This window comes from Mya arenaria, chromosome 7 (assembly GCF_026914265.1).
Source record: "Mya arenaria isolate MELC-2E11 chromosome 7, ASM2691426v1".
Lineage (NCBI taxonomy): Eukaryota > Metazoa > Mollusca > Bivalvia > Myida > Myidae > Mya > Mya arenaria.
Genome location: NC_069128.1, coordinates 48574333 through 48589221, shown reverse-complemented (window position 1 = coordinate 48589221; position 14889 = coordinate 48574333). Strand labels below are relative to the sequence as shown.

Below are 14889 nucleotides of genomic sequence, written 5' to 3'. Positions count from 1 at the left end.
ACACAATGTAACACGGAAAGGCCATTGTTCAGAATTAGTTTTATATAAGCTTCCCCAAGATATTACCTGTTAAATATGTATGTATCATTCACATTTTCACATATAATGCACTTGCTATCTACATGTAACATACAACACAAGAGCGTCTTTATAAGATTTTCAATGCATCGAGAAGTGTTCCGATTTAACAAGGAGCATTACTCCTGAAGTTTATTCAGGGTGATGTGACAGCATGTCAGCAAACTCGGGACCGTTTCATCAACAATCTTAGGGTCGATTTAGTTCCAACAGAGCAGTACTATGAAACGCTCTCGAGATTGACATGCTGTTTTTTTATAGTTTATTCATACATGGATTCATTTCAGACCTATACTAATAATGTGAATCAGGTTACACAGTTCGAAATGCAAAATAAATTTTATGCATGCATACTTATATATGATAGGACATACTATGGCAAATCTGCCGTTTTATGTTTCAGTTAAAATGGGAGCTCGTGGTTCGGCAAACTCTTACATAAAAAACAAAGAAGATGCTAACTCTGCGTCAACTGAAAATATTGCTACAAGGAATGGAGTTAACGAGACGCCAAGCTTAGCGGTCGTTGTTGCAATAGATTTTGGAACATGTTACTCCGGATACGCCTTCTCGTTCCGGGGGTTCCGTAACGTCATCAACACACAAACACATGGCGGCAGACTTCCAGAGGACCGAATTCCCACTGTGATACTGCTTAACCCCGACGAGACGTTTAACTCGTTTGGTTACGATGCCATTGATACGTACAGCAACCTGTCGGTTGAGGAGCGACGAGATTACTTTTACTTTGAGCACTTCAAGATGTCCCTATACGAGACATTGCCTAGCGAGACCAGAGTGTACGATTTGACACTTGAACTGAGGGCCATTAAGGAATTGGGGCTGACGTATGTGATGGAACTGGGCCAGATTCCTGTTGACAAAGTACCAGAATATCTACGGAAGAATTGTGATTCTCTTGGTGAAAACACGACGCAGTCTCACTCATTTAGAATAAAGGACATTTTAAAAAAAGAAATAGTTGCACACAAATTATTCTCTCTAGCAATCAAGTACTTTAGAGATCTCGCTGTGGAAACAGTGGACCTGGCAACACAAGGCCTAAAGGAAGAGTTCATCCAGTGGATAATCAGCATTCCCGCTATCTGGTCAGACTCCGCCAAACAATTCATGCGTCAGGCAGCAGAAGGCGCCGGCACATGTCCAGAAAACCTGCGGCTCGTCCTCGAACCCGAGGCGGCCTCACTCTATTGTGAGGAAAACGCAATCGTTGCGTCTGGGAACACATTAGATCCCCTTCCGGTTGGCCACAAATACATTCTGGCTGACCTTGGAGGTGGCACGGGGGACATTTGTGTACACGAGGTCATGGGTGAGGGAAGACTTCGGGAATTGTACAAGGTCACAGGCGGGGACTTCGGAGGAAATACGGTAAACAAAGAGTTCGAAATCTTTATGTCCAACATTGTAGGAAAGGAAGTTTGGAATGAGCTCAAGACAAAACATCTTTCATGCTATTATGAGTTCATGAAATATTATGAAACTAAAAAGCGATACTACATGGATACTACAAAAGTAATTATTAGATTAGAACCATCGCTCATTTCATTGAGTGAAACACATTCTAAAGATACATTTACGTCAAAGGTTTCAAAATGTAAACACAGTACCAGTGTTGAATATAAAAAAGAATTAAGAAAACTTGTTATTGACAGATCTGCAATGGAACGATTTTTTGATTATTCTTTAAGCGGAATCATTCAGACATTGAACCATATTTTACAATCTTGTAAAACAGACAACATCACAACATTGTTGCTCGTTGGAGGATACGCCGAGTCCCATTATGGAAAAGCGAGAATCCGTGCCGTATACCCGAACCTAAGTGTTATGCTTCCTTCTAGCTCGCGACTAGCCGTGTTGAAAGGCGCTGTGATAATAGGATACAAGCCGAGAGACGTCGTAGAACGGAGAGCACGGTTCACGTATGGGTTCGACTGTAATGATGTATTTATACAGGGCGAGCATCCAGAGAAATTACGGGTATTCCAGGATGGTGCAGAAATGTGTACGGGGCTGTTCGTGAAGATGATAGAGAAAAATCAGGTTTTGAAGTACGGGGACACGTTTACATGGGAGGCACATACTATAGCAAAAGATCCGGACAGAAAACATATAAAAAAACATTCACGTTGTTTCGGTCTTGCGTCTCAAACCCCCGCTATTGCCTGGACAAGGAGGGCAGCGAGCTTCTGGGTCTTGAGGATCAGAGCTGTGAGAAGGTGGGAGATATCTTTATAAAACCCCCTCCTGAGGGCTGGCCTGACTACATGGTTCATAAGACACAGATTATCATTGGGGAGACGGAACTGATTGTGAAACATATTAATAAGGGATACGGGACAAGTGTATGAAGTTAACATGAACTTTTTCTAAGTCGAACAAAAAAAAAATTCTGAATAATTCCATGAAAAAGGTTTTTGAATCAGTGTTTTAGTAGTGTCATATTGACTGAAATTTGTTCTATTGATATCATCGAAAAATTTCTGAGGTTTACAAAATCCATAAATGTCTGAAAAAAGTTAATTTCATGTAAATGTTTTGAATATCTAGAATAATACACAAATTGAATAACGGAATTTATCCTTTCACTTATATTATCACTGAACGTCCTTGAAAATGTGCGAGTTTATTTAATTCAATAGTAAGACACCAATTAAAAACCAATAAAAACGGATTTAACTGAAACATTAAGTCAACGGTTACCATAAGAATTTAAGAATCATATTCAAGAAATGCATAATTGGCAAACGACTAGCTGTCTATAATTCGCCAACAATTAAATGTCGGTTGGTTATAGGTATGTCCTATTTTGAGACAAAACATTTCACATACCGATCATCTGTAAAATTGGGATGACTTTACAGATTTAACCTGCATATATTTCCTGATTAAGTTTTTCAATATTTTATTATAACTAGCGAAACAAGACAGCGGTTATTGCATGGTGTAACACGACCTTAGAATTTTAAAAACAGCAAAAAGCATAGATAATCTCGATGAAAAGATAGCGATGGGCATTTATTTTTCCCTTCCTTCTTCACTTTTCCAACTCTTTTGGCGGGCATGGTCTCAACTGTTCGAGAGCAATGGGATGAATTGAGAACTGAGGTAGATATCGTTGTTATAGGTAGTGCCAAACAAGATGCCGTCAACGCAGGGTGAGCGCCGTAAAAGCGCAGTGCACTTGCAAGTGCTTGCGCCGTGACAACTCTATGCACGAAAGTTAGATAATGGTCACTGAAAACGTTCCGGCAATTATTACTTCATGTTTGGAGACAAAATGATACACATGGTCTTTAAAATATATTTGTGTTTGAATATCTGCCATGGGTAAAAGTGAAATAACTATTCAGATCATTTTAGGAATGAATATTATACGGAGTTTTTGATTATTATGTTATTGTCACTTTTGTCAACGCACACTTGACATTAGAAACTACAGAATGATGATCTTTCAAAGACCACCATGAAATTCTTAAAACTAATACACTTACGTGAGCTTGACTTTGTTGCAACAATGTCGGTTGGTCGGATATATGTTAGTGCGTCCATCCGTCTACCTGTGCGTCCTTTCATGCCTAATGACTGCTTATCCGTGATATCTCAAAGCCATGTATTTAAGAATTTTGATTTGGCACAAACGTTTGCCAAAAGAATTCGGCGACCCACGTCGGAAAGTCAAAGATAAGGGTCACATGATATGTTATTGGTTAAAAATAATCGTATTTTAGTTTCTCTTGGCTTAACTTGGCCATGCATTTCTAAATATCGTGGCACATATGTTCCCCAGCGTCTTGCGTAAAATACCCAGGACGGAAGGTCAATGGGTCAAGGTCACACTCAAAAGCCATTGGTCACAATTGTTGCTATTTTGGCATGTACGGGATGTGAACTATTTAACAGGTATGTGTCTAAAACGTTTCGCAAATAATACACTTAGACTGTACGTATCGGATACAAACACTAGATAACCTTTTAAGATATTGAAATTAAAGAAGTGCGTTGCGGCGTAGAATGGGAGTTTTTAAAATCTACCTCAACAAGGATAATTAAACCAGAAGATTAGGCCGGGTGATGTTATAAACTGTAAACAATCTTGGGACCGTTTTATCAAAAATCATGGCGTGTTTTTTTTTCTTCTACAGAAAAGAACTATACTGCTCGTAAAAATATTGATGAAATGACCATGTTAAGTATGCCCTGTCTCCATCTGAGAAGGTCATTCGAACAGCAAACAATCCAGGTTTTAGTCTTTTTCGATAAATTTGTTTCTCTTTCTCAAATCTCGTTAAGGGGAACAGGAAATACATCAGTTAGTGTGGTATGGAATGTAATCTCTGACAGGAGTATATGTGAGAAGTTTAATACACTCCCAGTTGAACTTTCTGAGTGTCTTTATTATAACGTTAAAAGCATTGATGCAGTTTAGAAAGTAGACACTACGTTTAAGTATGGTAGTTCGGCACCATTATGTAAAGTTTGTGAAAATTGCCCAAAACTGAAGGCATATTGACACCATTAATTTTGTCCAAGAAAAAGCACGACTCGAGCACCTTAAGGCGCACACCTCGGTAAAACGGAATTACTAACGGTGCTGGATGTGTGCGTCTGTAGCAGGATTGGGTCACATTCCTATGGACGTACATGTTAAGGGTTCACCCAAAGCCCTATACGAGTACTGAATTCAATTTACCAAATACCCATTACTATAATTTGCGCAACAAATACTATCTCATTTTATGCGAGTGTGAATAAAATACGTCGTTATATCTTGTTTTCTGTCTTAAGAAATAAACTCTTAGCATACAAGACAACAGCGACAAAAACAAGACTATGTTTCAAACGGGTGCAACGTTTATTTCAGATATAGAACATGCTATAGTTTGTGTGAAGTTATGTACATAACAATCAATAGTGCACTATTTCATTAAAACATTAGTTTTTACATGTTCATTTTAATACAGAAGGAAAAAGGCACTCATTACGAACTATGAAGACAGACTGAAATATTATTGAGATTTAAAAATGATTATTTAGGATAAACTTTAAATTCAAATTCAACAATTGTTAACAAAACGGATCTTTTATTATTTCATATTAAACTTATAAATGTAATGGGTGCCTTCTTTAAATCACGACATTCAGTTTATTGAGCTTGTACCATTCAATAGAAAATCTATAAAGCAATGAATACAATCCAAACAAGAATTGATAGGTATAATTTTATCATAAATCTTTCTACAATACATGTTATTCAATCTACACATCTCTTTTCGATACCAGCATTGTGATGACTTGTTATACAATCGCCATTCAGTTAAAACTAGAGTCCGTCATCTCAATGCAATAACTCAATAAATGCTTATATTTCTATGTGCATTAATTGCGTTATTGCACTAGGGTGACGTTAAATATTCACCGGTATCGAATTTTACCCTGTTTATGTATCAATCAATAGTCTAGTTGTTAAATATAGCAGCTATCTCAAACCATGCTGCGCTAATGTTTCAAAACGTGATTCAGCTTAAATTTATAAAACATAGAAACCTAAGGTTCTTATACGTTACATTATATTTTATTTTACAGTTTTAAGACTTTTCACCTTCAAATTTTGTTATTAGACATCAGCACGATTTACAGAGTATATACGTTACCGGTAAGACCAAAATTGACAGTTTGTGCACTTTTAGTTCACTAGTAGTGCACTTTTTAGTGCACTAGGGTTAGACAAGGAAAATACTTAATAAAGACCAGGAGCTAGCCAGAGTAAAACAGACTGTAAATAGTTTAAGTATGTTAAAATAAATTCACACAATGTTGTATTAAAGTGCACTATATATCAGTAATGTTAAACATTTCAACATTGTATCAAAAAACCGTTTCAATAAGTCAAAAGCGTACATTTCTAATGTTAATATTATTGTGTTAACAGCTACATATATATGTGTATTATACAATTCTGCCCAAATCAGTAAATAGCTGTATAATACTAGATAAAGATGTTCAAAGGCTGTAAGCACTACAGTTTGTAAAACAAAAATCAATCTAAGTACTAACTACATAATAACAAAGTTATTGAAATAGCACACAGTTGAATTAAAGTATTATTTCTATGACACTAAAATGTAATATATATATATTTGTATACAGTCAAAACTCGCTATGTCAAAGTCGCTTGAACCTCGTGAAACACTTCGAGATAACGAACATTCGATATTACCGAAATACAAGATGGTGTATAACTAAAACCCAAAACATTCGAAAAAGTTCGATATAACCAAAACATCGAGATAACGAAGTTCGACGTAACGGCTTTCGACTGTAGTTATCAATTCCACAAACACATTATCATTTATCAAACTGCAAAAAGTAACAAGCTATACATGGGAATGTAAACTATATCTATGAAAGAAAACAAGAGATAACAAACGTTATTATAAACATCATTTTCGGAATAAGATTCATATCAAGTGGGAACATTATCATTATAATTATTACTTATATTATTTGATTGAGCAATCATTTAGCAAAGCTTTTTATGGACATTTGAGAGAAAGCATTTTCATTTTAACACAGGTACATATTGTATATAGTATGAAAATAATCCAATAATTACAGTTATATTGAGTTTAGTTAAACAACTTGTCTAAAAAGATATTGCACACAAATATTGCACATGTATTAAGAATACATAGTGTAAAACGGACCTACTTTCTCATTGTAGCTTTATTTTCAAGTTCCCCAGTTGAACTTAATGGTGAACAAAAATTGTACTTGGATTAAGCAAAAGTTAAAGTGTCAAAATAACTAGGTATTAATTTGAAACTAATTCTTTCATTTTAAAAAGTATATTAGTATCATCAAAGCAAAGCTTCATGTTATACAACTTTACCGGGTACGTACTGGCTAGTACCATCAGCGATACAAGTAGTTCAATTGTATGTAAAAACACTAGAGTAAAGCTGGCAACATGAAAGCTACTTTCCCTAAGAACACGAAATTTGAAAGTAGTTCATTGTCAGTAAACAAAGCATCGTCCAATAGAGCACAGTGCATGGTCCTTTGGAACACAGTGCATGATCCTACAGAACACAGCGCATGGTCCTTTGGGACACAGTGCGTGGTTCTACGGAACACAGTGCATGGTCCTAATAGAACACAGTGCATGATCCTACAGAACACAGTACATGGTCCTATAGAACACAGTGCATGGTCCTTGAAACACAGTGCATGGTCCTATAGAACACAGTTCAGTTCATGTTGACTTACATTGCACCTTTGAATTTACATTTGACAGCACGACTAAAAGTATATGTTCACTGTATGGTAAGTCGCAGTACTATTGGTGTGTTACTAATTGCTAAAGCATCATTTAAACAATATCACATGATAGGTATATTTCTAACAATGTTATAATTTAACAATACACTGTATAAGAACTAAATCTACATAACGAGAAAAGCTAAATATAATGTGAGTAAACATTATCTGTGTATGATGACTACATCACTAACATAGATATCAAAAGCCGGAGCTCGAGCAGCCAGAAATAGGTTTCATTTTCGTAGTACTGATATATAATAGTTTGATAATTAAACTTATTTAATAATGCAAAAGTGTATGTGAAGGGAATTCATTCCAAATTTGCCAAAAATTGAAGGAAATAACTTACAATGTTTCTATAAATGTGTTAATAATGTCCAAATTTCAATATAAATATTTGTCAGTGAGTTCAAGTTCAAGTGTTTTGGTATATGTTCTTGTGGGGACAATATATATCAACTCGGAGCTAATAATATTTTTCTAGTCACCCAGTCTAACATAGTTGATATTAGACATGTCGAAAACAGATTAACAAGCCAACACTCATTGGAAATCACAAAGCGAAATAAGAGAGGGTTGGGACAAATATACAAAACACAGTTCTGACACTACTAGTTCACTCTTAAATAAATGTCAACTTAATTCCTTTTGTAAAATATTTCAGCAAGTTACCACGCCAACATACATAGGTTAACAGCAAGTCAAATACAACGGAGGGAGAAACGTATATATAAGCAACACAGTTCTTAGTCCACGGTTTCAAGCTTTAAGTTTAAAAAAAATGATTTGTTTAACAAAATGTTAATTTCATTTCATCAGTTATTTCAATCATCAATCATCTTCAAAGAAAATACGCTCCAGTCTATATTTTACGTAAGCTGATTGTAAAGGCTGGACAGCTTTGTGGACTGTGGCTGCCAGTTATTTTCCACCACATAACCTTCACCTTTCGATGATTTAAACTTCAAAACTGGCCGGGAGCTTTTCTTTGGTTTATGTGAGGACATCTTGGACGTTAGAGTGTCCAGTTTTGACTTCAGATCTTCATTTGAAGCGGCGGCAACTGATGACCTTTGTCTTGCAAACCTGGGGTCAAGATTGTGAGTAGACATTGACCTTGACCTATCTCCAGGGGTCGAAGACAGACTACCTCTTGGAAGACTGCTAAATCTTTGGTCAGATTTTACTTCAGGATGCGTTGGAGGTCTGGCTGCAAGACTTCCCCTTCTGGAAGCCGAATAGCGTGGGTCTGACCTGATATCTGCCACTGAACTTGACCTCAACTTTGACCCTTCGGTTGTCCTAGCAACACTTGTTGCTCTGCTATGAGAGAGTTGTTCAACAGACTTTTGATCAAGGTTTTCATACTTCGTAATCAGGCGTTTGGAGTCTTCGACGTACTTGTTGAATTTCACCTCAGCTGAAGGGACAGAAATTGAGTACGACCTTGGCTTAATAAACGGAGGAGGCTGTGACCTTGAAACAGACGTTCTAGGAGGCGACAGTCTCCTGACGGGTGATCTCTCCACATATGGCCTTGAAATGGAGGACTTCCTGAAAATTGGTCTGTCAAGCTCTTTGTAAACCGAATCTGACCTTCGCTGAATGTTTCGTCTGATATCATCCATATCTGGTGTATATGACCTGGTGCGTGTTGTTTCATAAAAGTCAGGAGTCAAAGAGCGAGTTTTCGCCCATGATTTTATATCTGGCGAGCTTGATCGGACGTGGGATCTCAAAATAGGGCTTGGCTCAAGAGAAACTGGTCTTACATAGCTGTCCCTGCTCAGTGACTGGTGCCTTGTTGGTTTGCTTCGTCTTACACCAGAGACCGCCAATGAAAACTTTGAAATCATGAAATATCCAGGATCCCTCTCTTGTGAAAGAGACCGCATTTTGTAAGTTGGTCGAAACTTGTTGAACTTAACTTCGTCCTCAACCACGAAATGTGTTCCTCCGAAATATTCATCTTGTGTCTGGGATATGATGTCAAGGTCCATCTTGGGTTTATGTGACCTTGACCTGAGTTTAGCAGCTCTTTTAATATCCTCTTGAATTTTCTTCACTCTTTGCAGATCTTCATAATCCAGCGCGACGGAGTGCCGCCTACCAAACCTCCAGTGTCCCGCCTCTACGATATAAGGAGTTTTGATGTCCTCGTACCTGTCGGCAACAGAGGGATCCTTTACTCCGGGTTCGGACGTCTCCATGGTTACAGTTCTTGGGGGAGGAGCATAACTGGACCTTCTTGGTATTGTCTGAGCTTTTCTCTGAGTTTCCAGCAATATGTCTCGTCTCTGTTGTTCAAACATCAGGTCTTTCCTGCTTCTTGCATTGCTTTTCTCTAGTTCTTCAAGCCCTACCTCGCTGAACCTTCTCCGTTGGAGGTACCAGGCGTACAGGTCGTATCTATTGTCCAGTTTAGTTTTCTTTGGTGCCGGCTTTGTCTTTGGCAGCTGAACTATGGGTCCTAAATCTGGCAGTTTCGATGGCGACCTTGACTTTCTGTACACGTAAGCATCCTGTCTCTTGAATTTTGGTTCGAGAATGGGCGTAGGCCTAGCAAGGGGCTCATACGAATCAATTTCGAAAATGTTGGATAAAGTGTATCGTCTTGGTGAGGGGGAAATCTGCCTGTGTTTCTTATAATCAATGCCATACGCCGATTTAGTTGGCAAGATTGTACTGTCAGAGACATGGGGGACATATTTCTGGCTGCTTGTGCTCTTTGAGACTAGAGATCTACTTTCTACAGCATATATTCCTAGCTTAGACTCACTTGGTCGCCTGTAGACCGGGACGTAGGGGGACGGCTCAGTGTAGCCAGATGGATGAATGCCACGTACGCGGAAGTTGTAATCCCGGTACGGCTCAAGTCCTTGCACTCTATAACTCCTGTCAGACACGTTTGTAGCGATGGGCTGCCACTCGTATTCGGGCAGCGTCTGACGTTCAATGATGAACAGGAGCGGTTCCTCGTCGTTTTTGAAGGCTGGGACGTCCACGGTGTTCCAGCGGAGGGACAGCGAGGAGTCATCCATGTCGTACACCTCAGGGGCATCGAAACGAACCTTAGGGATCACTGAAACGGAAAATATTTTTTATAAGGCATAGTTTTAAATTTATTTTATTATGATTTAAAGAATTGTTCTTCAGAGTTGGAAAATTATTTGATATATATGACACTGAATAAACATTATGTTTGTAATAGAGATGATTTTCTTTCAGTTTCCATACATATATATTAAGAAGGTCAACATCAACTTGGAATTATTTTCATTACTTTTTTAATATTATTTCTCCATTCATAAATGCTCACACTTAAATCTATAAATAAACAAACCAAAACAAAACTACACACCAGCTCTCCTGAACAGTGACACAGGCAGGGAGGGTTCAGAGGGAGCTCCGTCAATGATGGTCTTCACCCTGAACTCGTAGTCCAGTTTCGGCCGGAGCCCTCGTATCTTGCAGTGGGTGTCAGTGATGTCGGACAGAGCCGAGAACCAGCGGGTCTCGGGAATCTCACGCTGTTCAACTGTGTACCTGGAAGAACAGAATTAATGCAATTAAACACTAAAGAAATTTAACGAAGGTCCGTTTTCTCCTTATTATTTCAAATTAAGTAAGTTTAAATAAAATGAAGCTATATTAAAACTTACTTTGTTTAGGGACAAACCAAGTTATTACACTACAATATAAACAATAAAAATCTCAATCAAAAGTTATTACAAAACTAGTGTTTATAATCATTCCAGCCTTCAGTAAAAACAGTCAACGAAAATAACGTATGTAAAACGTACGATACTTTAAAGTCAATACATACACATGTACAACAAACATAAGTTTTGAGTGATATATCTACGTCTGACTAAATAATGCATTTATGGAAAATATTTATTAATGATAACAAGATTGTAACCGTGTATTTAATAGCTGAAAACGCAATAATATTAAATGTTTGGTGAGTGCTAAAATATTTACTGTGATATATTATCGTCTCATATGTAGAAATACCGTGTTTTCTGCATCTTTCTTTCAAATTAAACTCGGTATCCTTCATAAAAAACATTGTTTTCAACATTTATTCATCCTTTTTAGTATATTGAAATTATCATATTATACAAGCATACAGAATAAGAACATCAATAAGAAACCAAAAATAAAGAAACATGATGATGAATTATTAAGAATGAAATGTTCACTACCTGACGATCCTTCTAGCCCCTGTGTCTGGCAGGTGCACTGGTTGCCATGACAACTTGACTGTGTCGCTGTCCACCTCGTACAGCTGGGGGCGATAGATTGGGACCCTCGGGGTACCTGAGGGGAATAGTAGGCAGTGAGATAAAACATTGAATCCATCAAGAAAGCACGCAATTCCTATCAATAAAAATATTTTATTTAATGGTCGGTTGCTCAACTTTAAAGTATTACAAATTAAAAATAATTGTACCTATTGAAATTTTACCACCATCTAGTATGTATAAACTGGATTGGATATGAAACAGTTGAACAACTGGCCATTAGTGGTGCAGACAGAAATGACATAAAAACAAATTTTGAATCGGCAATTTGCACACGAAAAAAATTTATTAAAAAAAAAATGCTTAAGTCCTGAATGCAATACAGGTTACATAAGCAGATAAAAAGAATAAACAATGAAAACTGCTAAATTAAACTTACTTAATGCTAAAAAAGTTAAACAAATAAAACCTTTAGTTTAGATTCAAACAATTACAAATCATTGATTATATCTAAACTTACTGGAGAATCTGCTAAGCGACACGGGCAGCGATGGCTCACTAAGAGCAGGTAACTCTGAGTCCATCCTCACGCGGAAAACATGGTCAGGGAAGCGAGGGAGGTCGCGCACTTGGTACGTCGTGTCGGGAATTCCTCGTGCAACGGGGCTCCATTCATGCTTCACTGGTTCCCACCTCTCAACTGTGTACCGGCCTTGAACGTGTAACAATTGCTTTTTTAAGTTAATTAAAATTAAAACTTTATAAAAAAAAATCAACCGTTGATTAATGAGCGATTGTTTGTGAAGTAATTTCGACACAATTGAAGAAGTCTTTTTTGTGATGTTTTCTTGAAAATAATATATTTTTACTTGTGCGTCAGTAATTTACATTGCAATTTTAAGGACTCGACAAGGTAGCATAAGTTTTATTATGTCGACATATGGAGCTGGCGTTGGGCGCAAGCAGACCATCATACAATTATTAGGAATCAACTACATACCTGGTAGTTTGGTGGTGTCGAAATGAGGAGCAGGGGTGGGGCGCCAACGGATCTTCAAGGAGGTTCGGTCATCTTCGTAGTCGGAAATCTCGGGCATCGAAATTGGCCTCCATAGGTCTGCAAAGTTGGTTAGTGTTGCATAAGTATTTATACCAAGTAAGAAGCAATCATTAGTCTGAAGTAAGTGTGATTCTATAATTAGATTATTTATACTTCCTGTACTATGAATGAATATGTTTTGCAAAATTTCACCGGATTTTATAATATCATCTATAAACAAAAATTGGTAGGAAAGTAGTTCTTAAATCAATCTTTACTATCAATGATTGGCATTTTATCATTAAACAACAAACTAGATTTAGTATTCTTTAATTTTTACAGCTATTTTCCAAATGAGGCTTGTCAAACTCAGTTTGGCAGTTTGAGTGCACACTATTTGAAGTCAATGTTATTTCAATAGTTTTATCATTATTTCTGGCCAGCAGTTTGTTAGAATAGCGTTCTACATGTATTCCATTTTTAATGAGATACAACAATGTTTAGTGTAATTAATTAATTATTTTCGCTACTTAATCTAAACTGATATTAAGTTGTTTGTATGCTAGATTTTTACTAAAATTAAAAAAGCACAATCAATCTATTACCTAATTTATCTGATCTAATAAATTAATACACAACAAATAATTCATTTAAAAGTTGTCTTACTGAAAATGTCAATGTTAATATGTACAACATAAAAGTCCTATTTGAATATACTCATTAAAGGCCTTGTTTAAGCAATGTCTGACATGTTAATACCAAAAAAGCATCCCCTGTTTATTATGTCACAGCAAGATGACAAAATTCCTTAGTTTTAATTGTTTATTGGCTAATAGTGGCAAATTTGGACTATTCGGGTAAAAACTTAAGATAAAGCCCTGCACCGGTTATGCTTTTAAAAGGTAAAACACTGATCTGAGATCTGATTGGTGATTACAGAAACTTGAGGGCAATAAAGCTAATTGATGAGAAATACACCATCTGGTGCAATACCCCAGATTTGGGTGTACATGAAGTCACTTATAGAGGGCTTAAACTAGGCCTTTACAATAATCGTTGATCCAAAAATACAACGTTAATCTTAATAGAAATTGACATTAAAGTGAGAGTGAGACACATTGGACATTAACTCAGAAGTGATCAGTACATTTTAATAAGGACAGAAAAGTCTGCAAAAAACTGTGTTAATATGGCAGCTCTCTTGTGACAGCCACCACAAGAAAGAACAGTGGTAAAACTCTTGGCATTAATTCAACAAGTGAAAGAAAGAGGAGTTATACACACAATGTCAGAAAATAGCAAAGGATATTGTTATCAGATAAATTATCAATGATATTAAAAAATGACTATTAACTATGTGAGAGATGCTTATTTTGTGAAATAAATTTCAGAACAGTACTATTTAAACACACTTTGCTATATTAATAGTTATTATAGGCATAATTTCACTTTAAGTAAAATTACATTACTGCTGATACTTTTGGTCTATTTTAATCATATAAATATTAATTGACAGCATATGCAATTAGTTAGGTCAATATGATGATCATCACAATATTATAATGAAAATCCCCATGACTCTGTATGAAGATGAATGAGATGGTTATTAATTTTCGAGTTTTAATGGTCAGTATTGTGGTGTTAGAGGTCTGCACGCCAACAATACCTGGGGCCGCAATACCTGTATCACGCTGTTTGGGCTCTAACTTGGTGACTAGAAACAAACAGTGTTACATAGAAACACACATAAACACACAATCCAACATTGTAACACAGGGTCCATCATTGTAACATGGGAACCAGTATATTGTAACATTGTCATACAGGAACCAGCATGGTAAAACTGAAACCATCATTGTCAACCAGGAACCAGTATTTAAAACTGGAACTAAAATTGGAAAACAGGAACCAGCATTGTAAAACTGGAACCAACATTGTAATTCAGGAACCAGCATTGTAAAACTGGAACCAACATTGTCATACAGGAACCAGCATTGTAAAACTGGAACCAACATTATCATACAGGAACCAGCATTGTAAAACTGGAACCAACATTGTCATACAGGAACCAGCATTGTAAAACTGGAACCAACATTGTCATACAGGAACCAGCATTGTAAAACTGGAACCAACATTGCCAAATAGGAACCAGTATTTAAAACTGGAACCAAAATTGAA

At 36.8% G+C, this 14889-nt stretch overlaps 1 protein-coding gene across 7 annotated transcripts in view; it reads right to left on the bottom strand.

Moving 5' to 3' along the window:
* Window positions 1-14889, bottom strand: part of LOC128240501 (titin-like) — a 104687-nt gene that overhangs the window by 54928 nt on the left and 34870 nt on the right. For 5 of the 7 annotated variants that reach the window (XM_052957149.1, XM_052957152.1, XM_052957155.1 and 2 more), the window contains 6 exons: window positions 14378-14425; window positions 12673-12789; window positions 12193-12384; window positions 11634-11748; window positions 10787-10971; window positions 10205-10507 (listed from right to left, as the gene is read on the bottom strand). In XM_052957149.1, the coding sequence (XP_052813109.1) occupies window positions 10205-10507; window positions 10787-10971; window positions 11634-11748; window positions 12193-12384; window positions 12673-12789; window positions 14378-14425 (960 nt within the window). The remainder of the gene's footprint in view (window positions 1-10204; window positions 10508-10786; window positions 10972-11633; window positions 11749-12192; window positions 12385-12672; window positions 12790-14377; window positions 14426-14889) is intronic. The other 2 variants (XM_052957151.1, XM_052957153.1) reach the window with 2 other exon arrangements.